Below are 22,500 nucleotides of genomic sequence, written 5' to 3'. Positions count from 1 at the left end.
CAGCAGCACCCAGGACACAACAGCAGCGGTGAAGGTGAGCTGAGCTGAGTGGGCTCCATGTTTGCCGTGGTATGGCGTCTGCACAGAAAAAAGGCACGAAACGATTGTCTGCCATTGCTTTTATGGAGGGAGGGGTGACTGACGACATGTATCCAAAACCACACGCGACAATGTTTTTTCCCTATCAGGCATTGGGAGCTTAACCCAGAATTCCAATAGGGGGCGGAGACTGCGGGAACTGTGGGATAGCTACCAACATTGCACCGCTCCGTAAGTTGATGCTAGCCACAGTAGTGAGGATGCATTCTGCCGACTTAATGCGCTTAGTGTGGACATACGCAATCGACTGTATAAAATCGATTTATAAAAATCGACTTCTATAAAAAGAAAAGGAGTACTTGTGGCACCTTAGAGACTAACCAATTTATTTGAGCATGAGCTTTCGTGAGCTACAGCTCACTTCATCGGATGCATACCGTGGAAAGTGCAGCAGACTTTATATACACACAGAGATCATGAAACAATACCTCCTCCCACCCCACTGTCCTGCTGGTAATAGCTTATCTAAAGTGATCATCAAGTTGGGCCATTTCCAGCACAAATCCAGGTTTTCTCACCCTCCACCCCCCCACACACAAACTCACTCTCCTGCTGGTAATAGCCCATCCAAAGTGGCAACTCTCTACACAATGTGCATGATAATCAAGGTGGGCCATTTCCTGCACAAATCCAGGTTCTCTCACCCCCCTCCAAAAACCACACACACAAACTCACTATCCTGCTGGTAATAGCTCCTCCAAAGTGACCACTCTCCCTACAATGTGCATGGTAATCAAGGTGGGCCATGTCCAGTACAAATCCAGGCTTTCTCACCCCCCCCTTTTTTTTTTCCCTGGGACACACACACACACACAAACTCACTCTCCTGCTGTTTGTGTTTGTGTGTGTGTGTCGCTGGGGGGGGAAGGGGGGGTGAGAAAGCCACCTTGATTACCATGCACATTGTAGGGAGAGTGGTCACTTTGGATGAGCTATTACCAGCAGGAGAGTGAGTTTGTGTGTGTATGGGGGTGGGGGGGTGAGAGAGCCTGGATTTGTGCTGGAAATGGCCCATCTTGATTATCATGCACATTATAGGGAGAGTGGTCACTTTGGAGGAGCTATTACCAGCAGGATAGTGAGTTTGTGTGTGTGGTTTTTGGAGGGGGGTGAGAGAACCTGGATTTGTGCAGGAAATGGCCCACCTTGATTATCATGCACATTGTGTAGAGAGTTGCCACTTTGGATAGGCTATTACCAGCAGGAGAGTGAGTTTGTGTGTGGGGGGGTGGAGGGTGAGAAAACCTGGATTTGTGCTGGAAATGGCCCAACTTGATGATCACTTTAGATAAGCTATTACCAGCAGGACAGTGGGGTGGGAGGAGGTATTGTTTCATGATCTCTGTGTGTATATAAAGTCTGCTGCACTTTCCACGGTATGCATCCGATGAAGTGAGCTGTAGCTCACGAAAGCTCATGCTCAAATAAATTGGTTAGTCTCTAAGGTGCCACAAGTACTCCTTTTCTTTTTGCGAATACAGACTAACATGGCTGTTACTCTGACTTCTATAAAATAGACCTCATTTCCTAGTGTAGACATACCCTATGTCAACAGGAGAATTCTCCATCAGTGTAGCGCTGTCTACACCAGGGCTTACCTTGGTTTAATTGCATCATTCCAGGGTGTGGCTTTTTCACAGCCTTGAACAACGTAGTTATACTGACCTAATTTCCTTGTGTAGACCAGGCCTCAACAGAGACACTGGTTTCATTTCTCTTTACAACAATCTGCAGTCTGGTATCCCTCCTTTCTCTTGTGACTTCAGAGGTGTTAATTGCCCACTTCATTTTGAATGGTCTCTTGCGACATGGTGTGAACTTATGCTTAATATTCTGTTCAATCTTGTATTTAGCTGTGACACTCTCATTACCTTTCCCAGACTTGAAGAAGAGCTCTGTGTGGTTCAAAAGCCTGTCTTTTTCAGAAGGTGGTCCAATGAAAGATATTATCTCACCCATCATGTGTGTCTCATGTTCTGGGACCAACATGGCTACAAAAAAACTGCAGACAGGGGTTTATATGACAGGGTAATAGCTCTTGAGCTTCAAAGTCTCTTAGGTTAAAAAAATAAGCACTTTTAGAACTGTCCAGGCTCTCCAACATTGTGGTGAACAATATTTTGTTTTTCTTTTTACTGACAAAAAGTATAGGAATACTTTAAGGAATTTTTTTCCTTGGGTAATTCAACCATCTGGCTGAAAACCACAAAAGCCAAATAAATTTTAAGACAGGTTGGCAGAACTGAGTGAATTGAAGATAGTTTCCAAGTTATTGCCTACGTTTTTTTGGTTGTTGCAGGGTTTCCACACCAGATTTTTGCCTCCCCTCCTGGGAGTGCTTCCCTCTAAAGCTCATTCTGTTTAACTTTTGGGATGCCTGCTGAATTTCTGTCCCAACTTTGAAAGTTGGTTGTTTTTTTTGTTTTTTTAAAGTAGAAGTTCTAGGGGGCCCCTATCTAAGACCCATTGAAGCCAGTGGAAAGAATTCTATTGTCTTCAAAAGACCTTGGATCAGGCCATAGATAGGAATTGATTTAACCACTGTCATTTCAATGTCATCTTAACAGCAGCATAACCATCATAACCCAAAACTAAAATCCCTCTATAAAGTTACAAATCTATTTTAGGCAGAAGTTTGCTAATAACCTGTCATTTTCCTAATATTAGGATGTGTGTAAGAATCTTTCATTTTAAAAAAGGAAAACACCTTTTTAACCACTTTGAAAAAGAAAGATATTTTTCTGTGTTTTTACAAGGAAAAGCTATATAAGCTAAATACAAGATTAAGAGACAGTGTTGTCTAGTGATATACTCTTTGTCAGAAGGACTTTAATTGAATTATATCTTCCATCTGAACACCTCAAAGTAATTTAGAAATATTAATTGGAATTACTCCCCTAACACCCCAATGAGGTAAGTGTTATTTCCATTTTACATATGGGTAATCTGAGGCACAGCTCAGTTAACTGATTTACTCAACAGGACCAAGATCTCCAGACTCCCATTTCTCCCCCTTAAGCACAAGACCCATACTTTTCCCTTGTGTACTGATAAGCAAAATAGAAATGTCTATATAGAAAGTGTCCTGTAAATCCCCATGCATACCAGCTGTGTAAAAGTTAACTAATTAACAACCAGGAACCTCTCTGGGTTCCAATCTTGACTCTGCCAGTCTCCAGCTTTGTGGCTTTAAGCATTTGCTACTCCTTTCTGGGCCAAATTCATTCCTGCTACAACTCTTTTGATGTTGATGGACTTACACCAAGGGTGGATTTGTCCATTTTTCTCTTTCCCTATCCATGAAATGGGGAGACTACTTTCCTGTCTGGTTGGGGAATGCTGAGGATTAATATAGTTGATATCTAAGGCAGTTTTTAAAATGATTATAATTAATTGTTGATAAAACCATTAGGAAACTTAAGTACATAACTCAAAAAGAGGGGCCATCATTTTCAAGTGACTACTGATTTGGGGTGCCCAACTTGAGGGGCACATTAAAGGGGACTGATTGCTAGAAAGTGCTGCACAAACATGTGGACAAGGGGGATCCAGTGGACATACGGTACTTAGATTTCCAGAAAGCCTTTGACAAGGTCCCTCACCAAAGGCTCTTACATAAATTAAGTTGTCCTGGGATAAGGGGGAAGATCCTTTCATGGATTGAGAACTGGTTAAAAGACAGAGAACAAAGGGTAGGAATAAATGGTAAATTTTCAGAATGGAGAGGGGTAACTAGTGGTGTTCCCCAAGGGTCAATCCTAGGGTCAATCCTATTCAACTTATTCATAAATGATGTGGAGAACAGGGTAAACAGTGAGGTGGCAAAGTTTGCAGATGATACTAAACTGCTCAAGATAGTTAAGACCAAAGTAGACTGTGAAGAACTTCAAAAAGATCTCACAAAACTAAGTGATGGGGCAACAAAATGGCAAATGAAATTTAATGTGGATAAATGTAAAGTAATGCACATTGGAAAAAATAACCCCAACTATACATACAATATGATGGGGGATAATTTAGCTACAACTAATCAGGAGAAAGATCTTGGAGTCATCGTGGATAGTTCTCTGAAGACGTCCACGCAGTACGCAGCGGCAGTCAAAAAAGCTAATGAGATGTTAGGAATCATTTAAAAAGGGATAGAGAATAAGACGGAGAATACCTTATTGCCCTTATATAAATCTATGGTACACCCACATCTTGAATACTGCATACAGATGTGGTCTTCTCATCTCAAAAAAGATATACTGGCATTAGAAAAGGTTCAGAGAAGGGCAACTAAAATGATTAGGGGTTTGGAACGGGTCCCATATGAGGAGAGATTAAAGAAGTTAGGACTTTTCAGCTTGGAAAAGAGGAGACTAAAGGGGGATATGATAGAGGTATATAAAATCATGAGTGGTGTGGAGAAAGTGGATAAGGAAAAGTTATTTACTTGTTCTCATAATATAAGAACTAGGGGCCACCAAATGAAATTAATGGGCAGCAGGTTTAAAACAAATAAAAGGAACTTCTTCACTCAGCGCACAGTCAACCTGTGGAACTCCTTGCCTGAGGAGGTTGTGAAGGCTAGGACAATAACAGGGTTTAAAAGAGAGCTGGATAAGTTCATGGAGGTTAAGTTCATTAATGGCTATTAGCCAGGATGAGTACGGAATGGTGTCCCTAGCCTCTGTTTGTCAGAGGGTAGAGATGGATGGCAGGAGAGAGATCACTTGATCATTACCTGTTAGGTTCACTCCCTCTGGGGCACCTGGCATTGGCCACTGTCGGTAGACAGGATACTGGGCTGGATGGACCTTTGGTCTGACCCAGTATGGCCGTTCTTATGTTCTTACATCCACCCACTGAAAATCAGGCTCCTTTTAAAGGTGCCTCACATTGAGCATCCAGGAATTCAGTCACTAGTCATTTCTGACCAAGATTTTCAAATGTTTTGTGCATGCCTAGTAACCTTTCCCCCTCCCACCTCAAAGAAGATGATGCTAAGCCAGAGGAAATAACTTTAAATGTGCATTTAGGTGCTACTCCAATGCAATTATAAATAATGATAGTGTTCAAGTGATAACCTGCTGAGAGTGAAGGTTGATGCCTGTGGTTATTAATGTGATACTGAATGGAAGCCCAGATTTTAACAAACATTCCAGTGTATATTAAGGGCCCTTATTCTCCACTCTATTACACCCAGTTTTATACAGGAGGAGAGAGTCGGGTGCTAAGTTTAAAAATAGTGTATACACTAGTATCGTGAGGCTAGTCTCTGCTCTCACAGAATTGAAACTCCAACTTTAGTGGAGTTACTCCTGATCTACTCCAGGGTAAGTGAGAGCAGAATCAAGCACTTGATTTGGTTTACTGTCTGTTACTTTCTCTGGCAAAAATCATAACATGCAGTTCTTGCATGTAGCTTTTCCTCAAAGACGCTGTGTGCTGGGAAAGAACCTCAAGAATAAACTGTGTTAAAACAAATATAGTATTCTGTTTTCCTCATTTCTCCAGTTATAATTTATCCATTTATGCATCACAGAAATGTGACAAGGAAGTTTGAAAAGTATACAGTATGTACCTCTTCAAAAGTATTAATGTGAAAAATATATAAAACTTATAGGAGCCCCTGGAGTGCAAATATCATCTATTTCTGCAATACCATTGATGTGTACCCAAGAGTGGAACACCATTCATGCTTTTCTTAGAAAACATCTGCTTGAACTGTAAATTGTATTTCTTTGTTTAATTTGGGTTTGTTTTAGCAAGCCTCTGAGCTCTGAGGAAGATTTTTAATGGTTGCAGCCTCCTTGAGACTTTGTAGCCCTGAAGACCCCAAGTCAATAATTTGTAGCATCTGAATTATAAATAAACAATGCTACTCTCTACCTAATTTTGGGGGTGGAGCAGGTAGGGGGAGAGAATAAAAGTATTTGTACATAGTGACAGTCTCTTGTTTCATATTAATGTGATTAGATTTAATATTTTGGACAGTCTCATTCACAAGTTTTTTTAAATCAATTTTTTCTAATCAATTTGAAAATTTGCAAGCCTCCAAATGTTGTTTAAAAGGTAATCTGTTATTAGCATCTGTATTGTATGAAATAGCAGCTGGATAGCATAGTAAAACCTTACAAAACATTGTTACATTGAACATAGTAAGTTCATTTAGGTCCCAATCTTTCCCTGAGCATCCACCATCAGTGTCTGAGCTTGGCACTAGGAGGGGTATGGGGGAGGAATCTTGCAGAGCTGCTTCACTTATGCTAATACAGGCTGCTGCGTTGAGAGTGTCTCTGCAGACACTCTAGTCCACTCCTTCCAAAAATGGCAAAGGACCAGAAGCTCATACAGTGTAGATCGTCTGGCTTTCCCACTCTTATCTGGTCCATGTGCCACGCTTAATCACCCAGTGTGCTGCCACAGGTCAAGTACTCGCAGGAGTTGGGCTCCACACCATATAGGATTCATAATCTCGACCTCCTCCTTTGTGCAGTTGAATTGCAATGATTCCACAGTGGGGAAGCCTTTCACACATACAAAGTGGAGGGCAGGATTCACCCCTTAGGAAGAATACATCAGGTACCTATAGGATAAAAAGTGCAGTTGTGGAAATACTTTAGTCTGCAAACCCCTACAAGATCTGCACGACATACACAGCACTTTTCAGAAACAACCCTATCAATAATAATGGCATCATATTGCCTTGTTTCAGATTTTATATTAACCAATAAGGACTATGGGATCAAAGTCTAACAGAAAAGCCAGAAAATTCAAGTTTCAACTCAGCATTTCCCTAGACATATTCCATTAAGGGGATAGGGTTTGAGCCAGACAAACCATGCAGGGGAAAGAGCCCTTTAAAACATTTAATAACCCAGAATACACAGGGAAATATCTCAGGTTTCAAGCCCTCCTTAGGGAAGCCTTGTGCCTCTTTATAATCCTTAGTATGTGCAGTGGTGTAGTTCCCTCAGGAACCATGTTCCCATGGAGTGCCCACACATGGCATCCCCAAGAAATGTCAACATGCAGTCACATGGGTATATTGCCTTGGGATTGGAAAGGGATGATGCCATGGAGAGTGGCATTCCCCAGCTATGAATGGGCTCAGAAACAGCCCAAATACAGCACAGAAACTCAAACTCAGATCGTACGGAGTGGCTTCCAATCTCCAGGAAGGGGACGATGATACTTAAGCTCAATTCCCTTTCCTCTCACAAAAATTAGACCATTTCTACCTATTTTTCTCCTTTTTGCAGAACAAACTCAGTGGATGACCTGACATTTACAGATAAACACGTGGAGTGGGTTTGCTGCAATGCTACATTCCCTAGCTAATCAAATGTTGTATATTATAGGTTATGGACTGTGCAATGCCTTTGATTGGTGAACATCAGGTTGAAGATAGGCAACTTATAACTGATCTTGTTGTAAGCAAAATGAACCAAATGTTGTCCAAAACACCTGTACCATCTCCTCAGAGACCCACTGCCACTCAACAGCCTCAGGTAAGAAACTTCTATTTTCTAAATACACAATACGATAGTATATGTAATTGCGATTTAAAACATTAATTGTGATTAATCATGCTGTTAAACAATAATAGAATACCATTTATTTAAATATTTTTGGATGTTTTCTACATTTTCAAATATATTGATTTCAGTTACAACACAGAATACAAAGTGTACAATTTTCACTTTATATTTATTTTTGATTACAAATATTTGCACTGTAAGAAACAAAAGAAACATTATTTTTCAATTCCCCCATTACAAGTATTGTAGTGCAATCTCTTTATCATGAAAGTTGAACTTATGGGAGATAATGCTGCCCGCTTCTTGTTTACCATTTCACCTGAAAGTCAGAAAAGGCGTTCACATGGCACTGTTGTAGCTGGCATCGCAATATATTTATGTGCCAGATGCGCTAAAGATTCATATGTCCCTTCAAGCTTCAACCACCATTCCAGAAGACATGTCCATGCTGATGACGGGTTCTGCTCGATAATGATCCAAAGAAGAATGGATCAATGCATGTTCACTTTCATCTGAGTCAGATGCCACCAGTATACGATTGATTTTCTTTTTGGGTGATTCAAGTTCTGTAGTTTCTGCATCAGAGTGTTGCTCTTTTAAGACTGCTGAAAACATGCTCCACATCTCATCCCTCTCAGATTTTGGAAGGCACTTCAGATTCTTAAACCTTGGGTCGAGTGCTGTATCCATCTTTAGAAATTTCACATTGGTTACTTCTTTGCGTTTTGCAAATCTTCATTGAAAGTGTTCCTAAAACGAACATGGGCTGGGTCATCATCCAAGACTGCTATAACATGAAATATATGGCAGAATGCAGGTAGAACAGAGAAAGAGACATACAATTCTCCCCCAAGGAGTTCAGTCACAAATTTAATTAATGCATTATTTTTTTAACCAGCATCATCAGCATGGAAGCATATCATCTGGAATGGTGGCCAAAGCATGAAGGGGCATACAAACATTTAGCATATCTGGCACATAAATACCTTGCAACGCTGGCTACAAAAGTGCCTTGCGAACGCCTGTTCTCACTCTCAGGTGACATTGTAAATAAGAAGCAGGCAGCATGAGCTCCCTTAAATGTAAACAAACTTGTTTGTCTTAGCAATTGGCTGAACAAGAAGTCAGACTGAGTGGACTTGTAGGCTCTGAAGTTTTAAATTGTTTTGTTTTTCAGTGTAGTTATGTAAAAAAAATTGTACATTTGTAAGTTGCACTTTCACAATAATAATGCACTACAGTTCTTGTATGAGGTGAATTGGAAAATGGTATTTATTTTATCATTTTACAGTGCAAACATTTGTAATGAAAAATAATAGGATAAAGTGAGCACTGTACACTTTTTATTCTAAGTTGTAACTGAAATCAATATATTTGAAAATGTAGAAAAACACCCAAAAATATTTAATACATTTAAATTGGTATTCTATTACTGACAGCGTGAATAAAGCTGGGATTAATCGTGATTCATTTTTTTAATGGTGTGAGTTAACTGTGATTAATCAACAGCCCTAATATGTAAGTTTAAGGACAAGATTTCACTTGCAGTAAAGGATTTGGCTAGAGAAGTTACATACAGATACAGCCACAAGGATTCAAATAAGTATCATCAAAGGCATCCAGCAAGAAATTTTAGAAGGCATTCTGGAAACAACAATTAACCAGTGTGGATCAAAAGTATTCTGGTGATGTAGTTCTACATGGAGGGTTGTAGCTATTTAAGTATCCTGATAGCTCTGGATTTGGTATTATTCAGCTGAGTTGTCATTAGAGAAAATGGGGTCCTTATTATGTTGTAATAGGTCATATTCATGTAAAAATATCATGGAGATAATAAACCTATGAGGCACTGCCCTTAGACAGCATTTGGCTTTATTTGAAGATGGACGCAAGAGTGCTTGATAAAAACTTGTGTTATTGCAGGAGATATTATTGACATCTGCCACTACAATGTGTGCAAAGTAAATGACGTGATCAATTTAATATGATGCAAACCAGGAGAATAACCGGTGATTTCAAAACTGGAATGCACCTGAAGTGTATTTACTGTTTCAGTGAGCAGATGTCTGGACTGAATTGTTAATTTACAGTGTTATAAGAAGGATGGAAATGCATACAATTTGTCATACATTGTCTAATCCTTTGAGGACAGGAGTTTCTGAGTTCTGATCCTGGCTGTGCTACAGATCTGTTTTGTGACCTTGGTTAAGTCTCCTATCTTCTGTGGGCTAGATCCACAAAAGGGAGTTAGATTCTGCATTGCATCACCTCACTTTAGACACCCAGCCACCTAATGGAATCCACGGCCCTGAGTCAGGTGTCTAGGTTCCCCATACAATGAATGCATGGAGAGAGTTAGATGCTAAGAATAGGATTCACAAAAGCTAGCACACTGAGCAGGGAGCTATGTAAACTAGCCAATACCAAGGAGAGGGGTGTAGCCTAAAACCTGCCCAACAGAGGAAATTAGGCACCTAATGGAAGGTGCCTTCTTCTGCCAGGAGATGGCAGTCCTGGATTCAAATCCCTGCTCCACATCACGCAGAGGTGGGATTTGAACCTGGGTCTGCCACATCCTGGGTCAGTGCTTTAACCACTGGGCTAAAGATTTTAAGGCAGCAGCAGCATTTTGTATGAGGCCCAATCCAGGTGTACACCAAGCATGCCTACTGGATTCGGTCCTGCAGGCAAGAAAGGCAGCCGGGACAATTCTCAGTTTGACTGGGGGTTTAGTGTGAGCTTGGTGCTCAGATGTCAGAATTTAGGCAGCTGTGTTCATGCCCAGAAACAGATATTTAGGCACCTGCAGGATTAGGTGGCGGTTGAGCAGGGGATTTAAGGATCCAAATTTTGGACTTAGGCACCTGAAGTGACAGTTAGACACCTAAATCCCTTTGTTGATCTAGTCCTCTGCATCCCCTTGTCACTATTAAAATGAGGATGTTACTTACTTAACTCTTGGGAGTGTGGCGAGGTTTAATTCATATTTGTGCTATGCTTTGAAGATGCAAAGTGCTACATAAATGCCAAATGTTCCTTATGAGCTTATAGGTGATAGTCAATGGGATTGATCCTGGTAGGGGTTAAGCAGCCGCAAATTCTGTTGAGGTCAGTGGGTGGTTTAGGTACTTAGCATTTCTCAGTATCAGGCCCAAATGAACAGTTGAGAAAGAGATTGTCTAACTATACTGATAGGACCAATGGTGATTGTTTAAGTAATAAAATGGACCCAGATTGTAGGTTAGGAGTTATCAACCCTAGCTGAAAAGTCTATTTTTAATTCTGAATAGGCCCCACATCAGGTAAACAGCTTTGTGGTACATCTCAAGTAGACCAGTTCTTGAGGGAGAGTGACTAATTTGCTCTTCAAATATATCATCATACTTTGTTTAAAAAAACAACCCACCACCATCCCACATAAAGAAGTGGTGTAGCATCTATTTATATTATAGCCACTAGAAACTGAGCACAAAATTGTTTCAACCACATACAATGAATTTCCAACTACTATGACTCAAGCCCAATTGTAAAGGGCACCTAAAAAAAAATGTCACGGAGGAAAAAAAATCACCTTAGTACAGGGGTTCTCAAACTGGGGATCAGGACCCCTCAGGGGGTCATGAGGTTATTACATGGGAGTCGCGAGCTGTCAGCCTCCACCCCAAACCCCGCTTTGCATCCAGCATTTATAATGGTGTTAAAGTGTTTTTAATTTATGAGGGGGGGGTCACACTCAGAGACTTGCTATTTGAAAGGGGTCACCAGTACAAAAGTTTGAGAACCACTGCTTTAGTACCAAACATGGTTTCTTTCAGGATCGGCAAACTAACCATATATTAAAATACAACAGGCTAATTGAGAAGCATTGCCCAAAGCACGAAAGAGAGATGTTACATTGACAGAATAAATTTAAAAAGTGTTTGTCAGATTAACAGATAGCTTTCCTCCCCACTCCGCTCAAAAATGGAGCATTAAATGCTCTCACTGACTGAAAATCTGGTATACCAACTGGGCATTTGTGCCTAGATTTCAGAGAGGCCCAAGGTGTGGGAATGTTTCTGTAAGTGATTACTACTGCCATGTAAGCAAATTGGCTGCTTTTGTACTCAAATTGGGTATGTTCCTATACGTACACACAATTTCACACTCAAAAGTAGGTCCAAAATGAGCATACCCCACAGGTCTCCTTTTATAGAAATCTGGTACTTAAAGCTCTTGCTACAATAATTAATATAATTAATTAGATGCATGCACGAGGATCTTTGTTGCAGGATGTGGAATTTGCCATTTTTGTTCCTGTCAACTATGTTGGTGACAACCCCTCTCCCCCGAGGAAAGCTTCCACTATGCACAGATGTGAGAACCCTAAGACTTATGAAAGGCCTCGCTATAATAGTTTGTGCTCAGAATTATCCTGAAACCAATGGCTGGTGGAAAAGTTTCTATCCAAACTTTATTCCAACGGAAAGTTGTTGTCAACTAATAATTTTATTATTTTTTTTAAAAGGCTCTGTTTTCCTTGAAATTTTCAAAAATATAAATTGGAGAGGAGGCACAAACATCTTTTTAAAAAATTCTGTTTATGGTTTTTAAATGCAAAGTCAAATTTTCCACTGAAAACTTCAATGAAGGCAAAGAAAAATTTCATTCTCACTTAAAGTTTCTGCAAGAAAAAAAACTCTAACCGACACTACTGATAATAGCGGTCTTCCAATTTCCTCCTTTTTCCTCCTGCTCTTTGAATAGTCTCAGCTGAACACTTGAGAAATCTTGGGGTTTTTCTAGATTTGTATGAGCTAGCCAGCCAGGGAATTGTTCCATCTGATGGAGACAACAGCAGCTAAGAATTTTGAGACAGCAGATGCATACGGATGTCATGACTGAAAAGTTCATTCTTGTCTCTCCCCATCTGCTGGCAGAAAGGATCTGTACTCAAATACCTAGACTGGCAGAACTAGACTTTGCACATGATTATTTGAACAGTTCTCCAAGATAACTACTGATGGTTCTGAGATTGCTTCAGCTAGTTCCTTAAGTACCCTAGGATGAATTTCATCAGGCTCTGCCATATTGAATATATCTAAGTTATCTAAATATTCTTTAACCTGTTCTTACCCTATTTTGGTTTGCATTCGTTCCCTCTTGTTAATATTAATTGTGTTGTGTATGTGGTCATAAATTACCTTTTTAATGAAGACTGAAGCAAAATGTTAATAAAAGCATTAAATCACCTCAGTTTTCTTGATATCATCAGTTACTAACTCTCCTCTGATAAATAGAGGGCCTACACTTTCTTTCCTCTTCTTATTACCTTTTATGTCTCTTGCTACATGTAACTCATTTTGTGCCTTAGCCTTTCTGATTTTGTTCCTACATGATTGTGATATTCTTCTGTATTCATCCTCAGCAATTTGTCCATGTTTCCACTTTTTTAGGATTCCTTTTTTATGAAAGCTTTATCAGTTTAAATCTGTGTAGATCAGGTTCTGAATCCAAGATAAATGGTAAAAAAAGTAGTGTTAATGCAAACCCTCAAACTATTGTATGATAATGAGTTATGATAAAATTATTTCAGTGCAGATGCACAAGTGCCACATTACAATGGCAAATTCTGAGAGTACATTTCTGGGAGTTCAAGTCTATGAAGATTCTACTGGGAAGATGTCAAGACAATCTCAATACAACTCTATTGAGACCATGTTACGACATCGACAAAAGGGCAGAACTGTTGTTGTATGATACGCAGCCATTAAAGAAATGGGAAAAAAGCATACACACTATGTTAAACTAGTTCAGAACATAATATTTTAGACAAGCTGACAAAGTCCAACACACTATAAGTGAAGCTGGCCAGACCATCTTTAATACTGACCTGACTGGGCCTTTAAAAGTAAAGGCCATGAAACAACAGTAATTAAGTGTATGATCAACAGCCCACTAGTGAAACAGCCATTTATCTAACTGCTTTGAAATAGGGATAGTAGGGCCCAGAAAAGTTTTAATCTTTAACAAACCTTTCAGAATATTTTTTTTAAATGTTTCTCACAAAATAAGCCCATCTGTATTGAAAATAAGTACAGCACATTGATATAGAAATTGGGTCAAGACCTCCCCCTCAGGTTTACAGAACTCCTGCTTCTTTTAATTTCTTTTCATTTTCACTATCAGTCTCATGACCTCCTCACTATCCATCCCTCATTCTTCACATGACATATGATTGGCTCAAGAGTGCCAGGAAGCTGGGCTCAGTATTTCCTCTAGCTTCTTCATTCCAATAACTATTAGAGAGATATAACTGAACTGAACTGAACTTGACCACCCGTCGTGGAACAAGTTTGGAAAAAGGCAATGCTCAAATTAGCATTGGGTCGATGAAGAAATGGCAAAAGTACATTACTCAAGTCCACACAATAAACTCCTGTACTGTTCTGTTTCCAGTAGAAACACAGAACCATGATTTCCTCTATCAGTCATGATTTTTTTAAATTGTAATATGCTTATGTTTAGTAGGATGGTGGTAATTTGCTTTAATCTATTTGAATGTGAATGTCAGTCTGACACTACAACAGTTTAATTTGGCTTGATAAAGAACATCTCATTTTATAGGGGGGAAATCCTGCACCCATCTGTGGAGGCACAAGGAAACCTAGAATTGAGTACAGTTGTGCTGAACAGGGGAGACAAGATGTGGGGAGCCCACACAAAGGTCCTTGCGAGATGGACCCCCACCTCCACAGCATTTTCCGCTTAGTCCCTCCCCACACACAGTTTGAGTAATGGCAATGGCTGACTTGGGGAGGAATAAGGCCAAAGTTGGCAGATCTTCTACAAAAAACCTTCAACCATTAGACCTACTGCAGCATCCAGACTGTAGACACAACGTATCTCCACAGCCAAGGGAGACCATTACTTTTTTCTCCACCCTCTGAGTTTAGCCTTTAGGCATTAAGAACTTATTTTTCTGCCTCATCAGTGGAAGGAAAGCACACCAAATCAGTATACAAATTAAAGGCTAGGTTAAACAGGAGTAAGAGATGATCCCGATACTGGTACTTAAACTGTAGAAGTCTTGCTAAACTGGAGCAAAACTGTCTAGAGTAATTATATCCATAGTAGTAAACAGCAATAACAATAATCACAGAGGCAGGACAAAGGAAACCTAGACCATCCCTGACAGGTGTTTGTCCAATCTGTTTTTAACAACCTACTGTGATGGGGAGTCTGGCATTAAAAGGTTTGGAAACCTCTTAAAATCATTGTTTACTTCTCTAAAATAATTATGTCCCATCTATAAAGAAACCCTGTGCTCTATTTCTGATTCTCAATATAACATTTAAGATTAAGGGCAGAATTCTGAGGTACAGTGCAGCTGCTTTGCATTGAACAGCCGACAGCCTAAAGCTGGTGCAAGCACAAGTGGGAAGATCACTCCAGATTTATGTGCATCTTTTGGTGACACAGAGCCACTGTAAGTAGGCTTCTCAATATCCCTCTGATACCTACCTGATGGGATGTTGTGATTGTTGGCCACTAGCACAACTCAGTTCAGCCTTCAGGCTGCTCTAAATTATGCCAGAGTACTAGTCTGGCATAGTTCACCCATGATCAAGGAAGCAAAGGCCACCTTAGCTGCATTATGGGCTCCTCAGCCATAGTTCAGGATTTGGTTCAAGCTGTTCCAGTGTGCTTCAGTAGAAAATGGTTCTACTGTTTGCGTCTGTAACTATTTACATTTTTGAAGTCTTTCATCAGGTTACATCATAATATGACTCAACGGAACTTGTCAAAAACCTTAGGCTGTAGTTTAGATATGCTCAATATATTTTCAGTGGGCTACATTAGTAAATGTCATATGTCTCTTTTCTGTTGAATTTCTTAAACATGAAAGTTTGCGTGCACTTTGTGAGCTACCACTCAGTATATACAAGTGGGAGTAAATACCTACACAAAGTGCAAATCAGTGGAGAATCAGTATCCGGGCCTGCGTTCTTTTGAAGATGTAGCCTACAGTGAGTAAAGTTCTCTTTCCATTAAAATTTGCTTGACATACTCCTGCCCCAAACGCAAATGAAGTAGGAGCAGGGAGCATATGCTTTCCAGGTTTGTCGGTCAGCAAACAATCTAGACTTTTTTCCAGAAGCTCAGTAAGAAACAGTGGGGGGGAGGAAAATGAATGTTGCATCAATCATTTAAAGCTGTGCCCCCAAAAAACGTTTATAAATGATGGAAGCCTTTCTTTTTATTTTTAAAGACTAGAACTCTGCTACAGATAAATAGTCATCCCTCTGCTGTACTACAGCACCTTTTAGTTATTTAAGTTATAGTGACATCTTGTGGTAGTTTGTATTTTTCATGATGATCAGATGTTATTTACTGTTTAATGAAAAAGGATAATGTGCAAGTACAAATTGGTAAATTACAAAAGTGATATTACAGCAAACATGAAATCGAGTGCCTGATGTACATACACTATTACCAAATAACTAAAATGCTACTTATACAAAGGTTTCTAGATATACTCACTTTTCCGAAGTATTTAATTTCCCTTTGATTTGAGTATAGGCTAGTTATGCTGCGTGCACTCAGATGAAGGGAGAAAACTGGCTTTAAGTCAGGTTTCAGTAATGCTGTTTTACCTGTGTTCACTTTGTGGAACTACATGAAAAAAAGAAGCCTCCTTTTCAGATCCCAGCCCAAGTTTGCACTATTAAGGAGGGCGACATCTTTGTGCTTGCCAGCTAAGCAAATCTGATATGGAAGAAACACATTTTGCTCTGCAGGGGTGGACTCCGCTCAGACATAGGTGAGAGGTTTTTCGCAGGAGTGGGTGGGTGAGATTCTGTGGCCTGCATGGTGCAGGAGGTCAGTCTAGATGATCATAATGGTCCCTTCTGACCTTAATGTCTATGAGTCACTGCACCTGCACAGAGCCTCAGTGAAGTCAAGTCTCTGCCTACGTGAAGCACAGTGCAGAATCAGGACCTAAATGCGAAACCCCAGACTGTACTTTTTTAGTAAGTCATTGGTCAGTAGAACCACACATTAATATAAAATATATTTAGCTAGTAGCAGCCTGCTATTTTCAGTTTTATAGTTCAGAATACCTATTTGGCTGTGATTGCAGAGATCCATCCACTTCTACAAGAGGAAGGCAATAAAGCTTGATAGCATTCTTAAGTTCTTTACTAGATCAAGACCTTATGAAAACAAGTTTCCACATGTTTTTCCTGTGTGGGCCACCTTCTTTACTAGGAAATGTCCATTTTTACTCATTAAAAAAAATTGTCTACCTTAGGGAAAAAGAGTCAAAGAAATTGTCCCATTTCAAGTTCATAGAGAAATGTGATAACCATTCAGATAAGAAAAGGAGTACTTGTGGCACCTTAGAGACTAACCAATTTATTAGAGCATAAGCTTTCGTGAGCTACAGCTCACTTCATCAGATGCATATCGTGGAAACTGCTGCAGACTTTATATATACACAGAGAATATGAACCAATACCTCCTCCCACCCCACTGTCCTGCTGGTAATAGCTTATCTAAAGTGATCATCAGGTGGGCCATTTCCAGCACAAATCCAGGTTTTCTCACCCTCCACCCCCCACACAAATTCACTCTCCTGCTGGTGATAGCCCATCCAAAGTGACAACTCTTTACACAATGTGCATGACAATCAAGTTGGGCTATTTCCTGCACAAATCCAGGTTTTCTCACATCCCCCCCACCCCCATACACACACAAACTCACTCTCCTGCTGGTAATAGCTCATCCAGACTGACCACTCTTCAAGTTTAAATCCAAGTTAAACCAGAACATCTGGGGGGGGGTAGGAAAAAACAAGAGGAAACAGGCTACCTTGCATAATGACTTAGCCACTCCAAGTCTCTATTTAAGCCTAAATTAATAGTATCCAATTTGCAAATGAATTCCAATTCAGCAGTTTCTCGCTGGAGTCTGGATTTGAAGTTTTTTTGTTTTAAGATAGCGACCTTCATGTCTGTGATTGCGTGACCAGAGAGATTGAAGTGTTCTCCGACTGGTTTATGAATGTTATAATTCTTGACATCTGATTTGTGTCCATTTATTCTTTTACGTAGAGACTGTCCAGTTTGACCAATGTACATGGCAGAGGGGCATTGCTGGCACATGATGGCATATATCACATTGGTGGATGTGCAGGTGAACGAGCCTCTGATAGTGTGGCTGATGTTATTAGGCCCTGTGATGGTCTCCCCTGAATAGATATGTGGGCACAGTTGGCAACGGGCTTTGTTGCAAGGATAGGTTCCTGGGTTAGTGGTTCTGTTGTATGGTATGTGGTTGTTGGTGAGTATTTGCTTCAGGTTGCGGGGCTGTCTGTAGGCAAGGCCTGGCCTGTCTCCCAGGATTTGTGAGAGTGTTGGGTCATCCTTTAGGATAGGTTGTAGATCCTTAATAATGCGTTGGAGGGGTTTTAGTTGGGGGTGACAGCTAGTGGAGTTCTGTTATTTTCTTTGTTAGGCCTGTCCTGTAGTAGGTGACTTCTGGGAACTCTTCTGGCTCTATCAATCTGTTTCTTCACTTCCACAGGTGGGTATTGTAGTTGTAAGAATGCTTGATAGAGATCTTGTAGGTGTTTGTCTCTGTCTGAGGGGTTGGAGCAAATGCGGTTGTATCGCAGATCTTGGCTGTAGACGATGGATCGTGTGGTGTGGTCAGGGTGAAAGCTGGAGGCATGTAGGTAGGAATAGCGATCAGTTGGTTTCCAGTATAGGGTGGCGTTTATGTGACCATCGTTTATTAGCACTGTAGTGTCCAGGAAGTGGATCTCTTGTGTGGACTGGACCAGGCTGAAGTTGATGGTGGGATGGAAATTGTTGAAATCATGGTGGAATTCCTCAAGGGCTTCTTTTCCATGGGTCCAGATGATGAAGATGTCATCAATATAGCGCAAGTAGAGTAGGGGCATTAGGGGACGAGAGCTGAGGAAGCGTTGTACTAAGTCAGCCATAAAAATGTTGGCATACTGTGGGGCCATGTGGGTACCCATAGCAGTGCCGCTGATCTGAAGGTATACATTGTCCCCAAATGTAAAATAGTTATGGGTAAGGACAAAGTCACAAAGTTCAGCCACCAGGTTAGCCGTGACATTATCGGGGATAGTGTTCTTGACGGCTTGTAGTTCATCTTTGTGTGGAATGTTGATGTAGAGGCTTCTACATCCATAGTGGCCAGGATGGTGTTATCAGGAAGATCACTGATGGATTGTAGTTTCCTCAGGAAGTCAGTGGTGTCTCAAAGGTAGCTGGGAAGGTAGCTGGAAGGTAGCTTTAGGGTAAGCAACTCTAAGCACTGACAAATGCTTCATGTCCACAGCCCACAAAGACACCGTGTATAACAACCTATCAGTGTTGCATAAAAACTGCCTTGTACTAAAAGATTTTAAATGCCCTTTTTTTTTTTTTAACATAGTGATTCTTAGGTGTATGGGCTGCATTGGGCAAATCTTGAGGATTTTATTCAGGCAAACTTCCATTTACATCAATGTAAGTTTGTCCAAATAAACACAGAGTAGAATCTGAGCAAGAACCTAGGTACATGGCCTGATATTATTTATTATTGGATAATTTATTGTATGTTAATCACCACAATGGTTCTTGGAACTATAAATAAAATAACTAGTAAATTTCATAATCATAAACAAGGTCCAGTGGTCACTGCAAACAGGGAGATCAAAGCTAAATGGTTAGGGGGGAAAGGACTCCTTCTCAGAACATTCCTAGCAGGACACCCTCAGAGACAGTCCCACAGGCAAGGTCATACTCCTGAGAAGTCTCTGTCCTCAACCTGGCAGACAGACCTCAGTACAGAAGTAGGTCAACTAGAATAATTTCAATTGCTTTGGCATGACATAAGGCGATAGTCTTACATCTGGTATTATTTCAATAACTAAGGAGAAACAAAATGCTAAATGAAATTGATGGGCAAATATAAAATGTTATAATTAACAATAGATGCTTTCCCCAGTTTCCTTTAAGTGTAATAAGAATAATTTTCACTTTCTGTTCTCACTCAGCATAAATTGGTGGCTTATCCCTTTGAGTTCAGTTTTGCAGGATGGCCTTCTCTCTCCTTGTGGCACCTTAGAGACTAACCAATTTATTTGAGCATGAGCTTTCGTGAGCTACAGCTCACTTCATCGGATGCATGCCGTGGAAACTGCAGTTTCCACGGCATGCATCCGATGAAGTGAGCTGTAGCTCACGAAAGCTCATGCTCAAATAAATTGGTTAGTCTCTAAGGTGCCACAAGTACTCCTTTTCTTTTTGCGAATACAGACTAACACGGCTGTTACTCTGAAACTTCTCTCTCCTTTTAGCTCTGTCTGTTCAAGCAGACGCTGCTTTTTAAAAGTCCTGAAACTATTTAAGCTGTTGCTCTCACGAACACAGCAAACGGGTTTGTTCATTAAAGGACAATAAACCTAAGATAGATGTTTGTACTCGATAGTCTTTGGGCTATCCATTCTTTAGTACAGTCTCATATTCAGATGCCTTGTACTTCGGTCACTTGTCTCTCTCTCACACACACGTACACACACACGTAATTAAACTCAGGTTTGGTTGTGTGTGTCTGTGTATTATTAGAGAGGAAGAATGGGTGAGGTAATATATTTTAATGGACCAACTTCTGCTGGTAAAAGAAACAAGATTTTAAACTTACACAGAGCTCTTTTTCAGCTCTGTGTATTATTCTCAGCTTCTGTATTACCTTAACACACAAGAGGGAGCTCTTTCCCATTACACAGCCTGCATTCCTTCACTATCTATGGGGAAGAATTCTTTGACTTGGAGAGACTTGCTTACAGGCCTACTGTGCAACTATACTTTTAATGCCCCCTTTTCATAAATTGTACTACAAATATGTCCGTCTGAAGCCAGAGTCACAATAAACTATAAAAAAGCATCACTTTCCTTCAGGACTTCTCGCTAAAAATGGAGAGGAACCATCCAGCTCTAGTGGGATGACAGATCTTCATAATTAATTAATTCTCCCTAAACATTTAATATGCTTCTCAGCTGAGGCATGATCCTGCTTTTTATAATTTATTTGTATTGTTTTTAGGGGAGCTATGTTTAACAGAAGCAAGTCCACATGAGCATGTTTGTCTTGAACACTGTTCTAAAATCTAATCAGGTTTGGATTTTTGGAAATAAAACCCTTTCCAACTTGTGCTCTTCGGTAACAGCTCCGCAGAAAACTAACAGCAATTTTTTTTTAATTACATTAGAAGCAGGAAGTATACCAATCAATCAGTCCGGGCACTCGATGATCAAGGTACCTAAAGAGCACTCAGGAAAGGCAAGCCAGTTCTGGTCACCACATCTCAAAAAAAGATACATTAGAACTGGAAAAAGTACAGAAAAGGGCAGCAAAAACTATCAGGTTATGGAGCAGCTTCCACGTGAGGAGAGATTAAAAAGACGTGGCCTGTTCAGCTTAGAAACAAATGATATGATAGAAGTCTATAAAATCATGAATGGTTCAGGGAAAGTAAAAAGGGAAGAGTTATTTACCCCTTCTTATGACTAATATAATACATGAACCAGGGATCACCTAATAAAATGAATAGGTAGAATGTTTAAAAATGAACAAAAGGAAGTACTTCTTCACACAATGCCCAGTCAACCTGTGGAACTTGTTCCTAGGGGATGTCGTGAAGGCCAAAAATGTAACTCGGTTAAAAAAAGAATTAGCTAAGTTGATTGAGGATAGGACCATCAATGGCTATTAGCCAAGATGGTCAGGCATGCAGTCCCTTAATCTGAAAGCCAGAAGCTAGGAGTGGACAACAGGAAATGGATGACTGAACAAATTGCCCTGTTATGTTCATTCCCTCTGAAACATCTGGCACTGGTGGAAGACAGGATAGTGGGCTAGATGGACTATTGGTCTGAAGCACTGTGACCATTCTTATGTTCAAAGTGTTTACATTTCATAAGAACCAAATGATTTCATTCATTTCTCATACGAATTTTTTCCGCACACGTTGGCTAGAAAATACTGAGGAATTGTAGACAGGTAACTGGAAGAGATTGTTTAGTAACAACAATAGCTGATCTACATTTTTCCAACTCTTGAATTTATCTTGACGATCTCAACCTGGAGAAACAGCTCCACCGGGAAGGGGGAGGAATTAATGAAAATGCAACATGTATAAAATCATTGTGTATCAGTCTCACTGGTATCAGATAACCATGTTTTCTTACAATAAGAATCTGATTCTGTAGCAAGGCCTGTGCTAACATGTCACCCTGCTTATCTGTTTCCTAGAACTAGTTCTCTTCTGTGGAGACCTCTATAATCAAACCACAGCACAAGGGTGCAACCCTGCCTGGCTGTTCTAGAGAGTCTCTTCCATCCACATTTCCCCTGCAGAGCAGCAGGCAGGATTGCACACTGACATGCGAAACTGCTAGATTGTAGGAGCCAGCTACCTTCCCCAAGGGCATGCAGTCAATAGGCTGTGGAACATACTCAGCTACCCACTCCCCCTGTTTATATAATGCTTTGTGCAGCTTCAGGAGGCAAGATGAAAGTGGCATCTTTGAGTAGTAAGGTGTGCCCCACCACATCTCTCTGCAATGTAACTGTAAAGTGCAGTATGCAGTCACACTGCCTTGCTTAATCTGCAGTGAATATACAGTATGGTACCAATGAGTAGCAACCAGTAGCAGCCCTGCCACATTCATTATATAGTAAAGCAATCAGTGAGCAACCATTAGCCATGACTCATTCACAGAGCAATAGGTACAGTAACCAGTAGCCCTGCCACATTCACCATATTTAATTATAGTGAAGTCAGGTGCTAAGGAGTGACTCCCCTTAGGTATCT

The 22,500-nt window shown here is 40.4% G+C and overlaps 1 protein-coding gene across 7 annotated transcripts in view; it reads left to right on the top strand.

Moving 5' to 3' along the window:
- The window catches only part of SYN2 (synapsin II), a 434,891-nt gene that overhangs the window by 396,983 nt on the left and 15,408 nt on the right, over positions 1–22,500 (top strand). For all 7 annotated transcript variants that reach the window (XM_073352278.2, XM_073352279.2, XM_073352281.2 and 4 more), the window contains one exon: positions 7,446–7,595. In XM_073352278.2, the coding sequence (XP_073208379.1) occupies positions 7,446–7,595 (150 nt within the window). The remainder of the gene's footprint in view (positions 1–7,445; positions 7,596–22,500) is intronic.

Source organism: Lepidochelys kempii, chromosome 7 (assembly GCF_965140285.1).
Source record: "Lepidochelys kempii isolate rLepKem1 chromosome 7, rLepKem1.hap1, whole genome shotgun sequence".
NCBI classification, from domain to species: domain Eukaryota; kingdom Metazoa; phylum Chordata; order Testudines; family Cheloniidae; genus Lepidochelys; species Lepidochelys kempii.
Note: the sequence above shows the minus strand (reverse complement) of the source record. Positions and strands in the feature narration are given on the sequence as shown.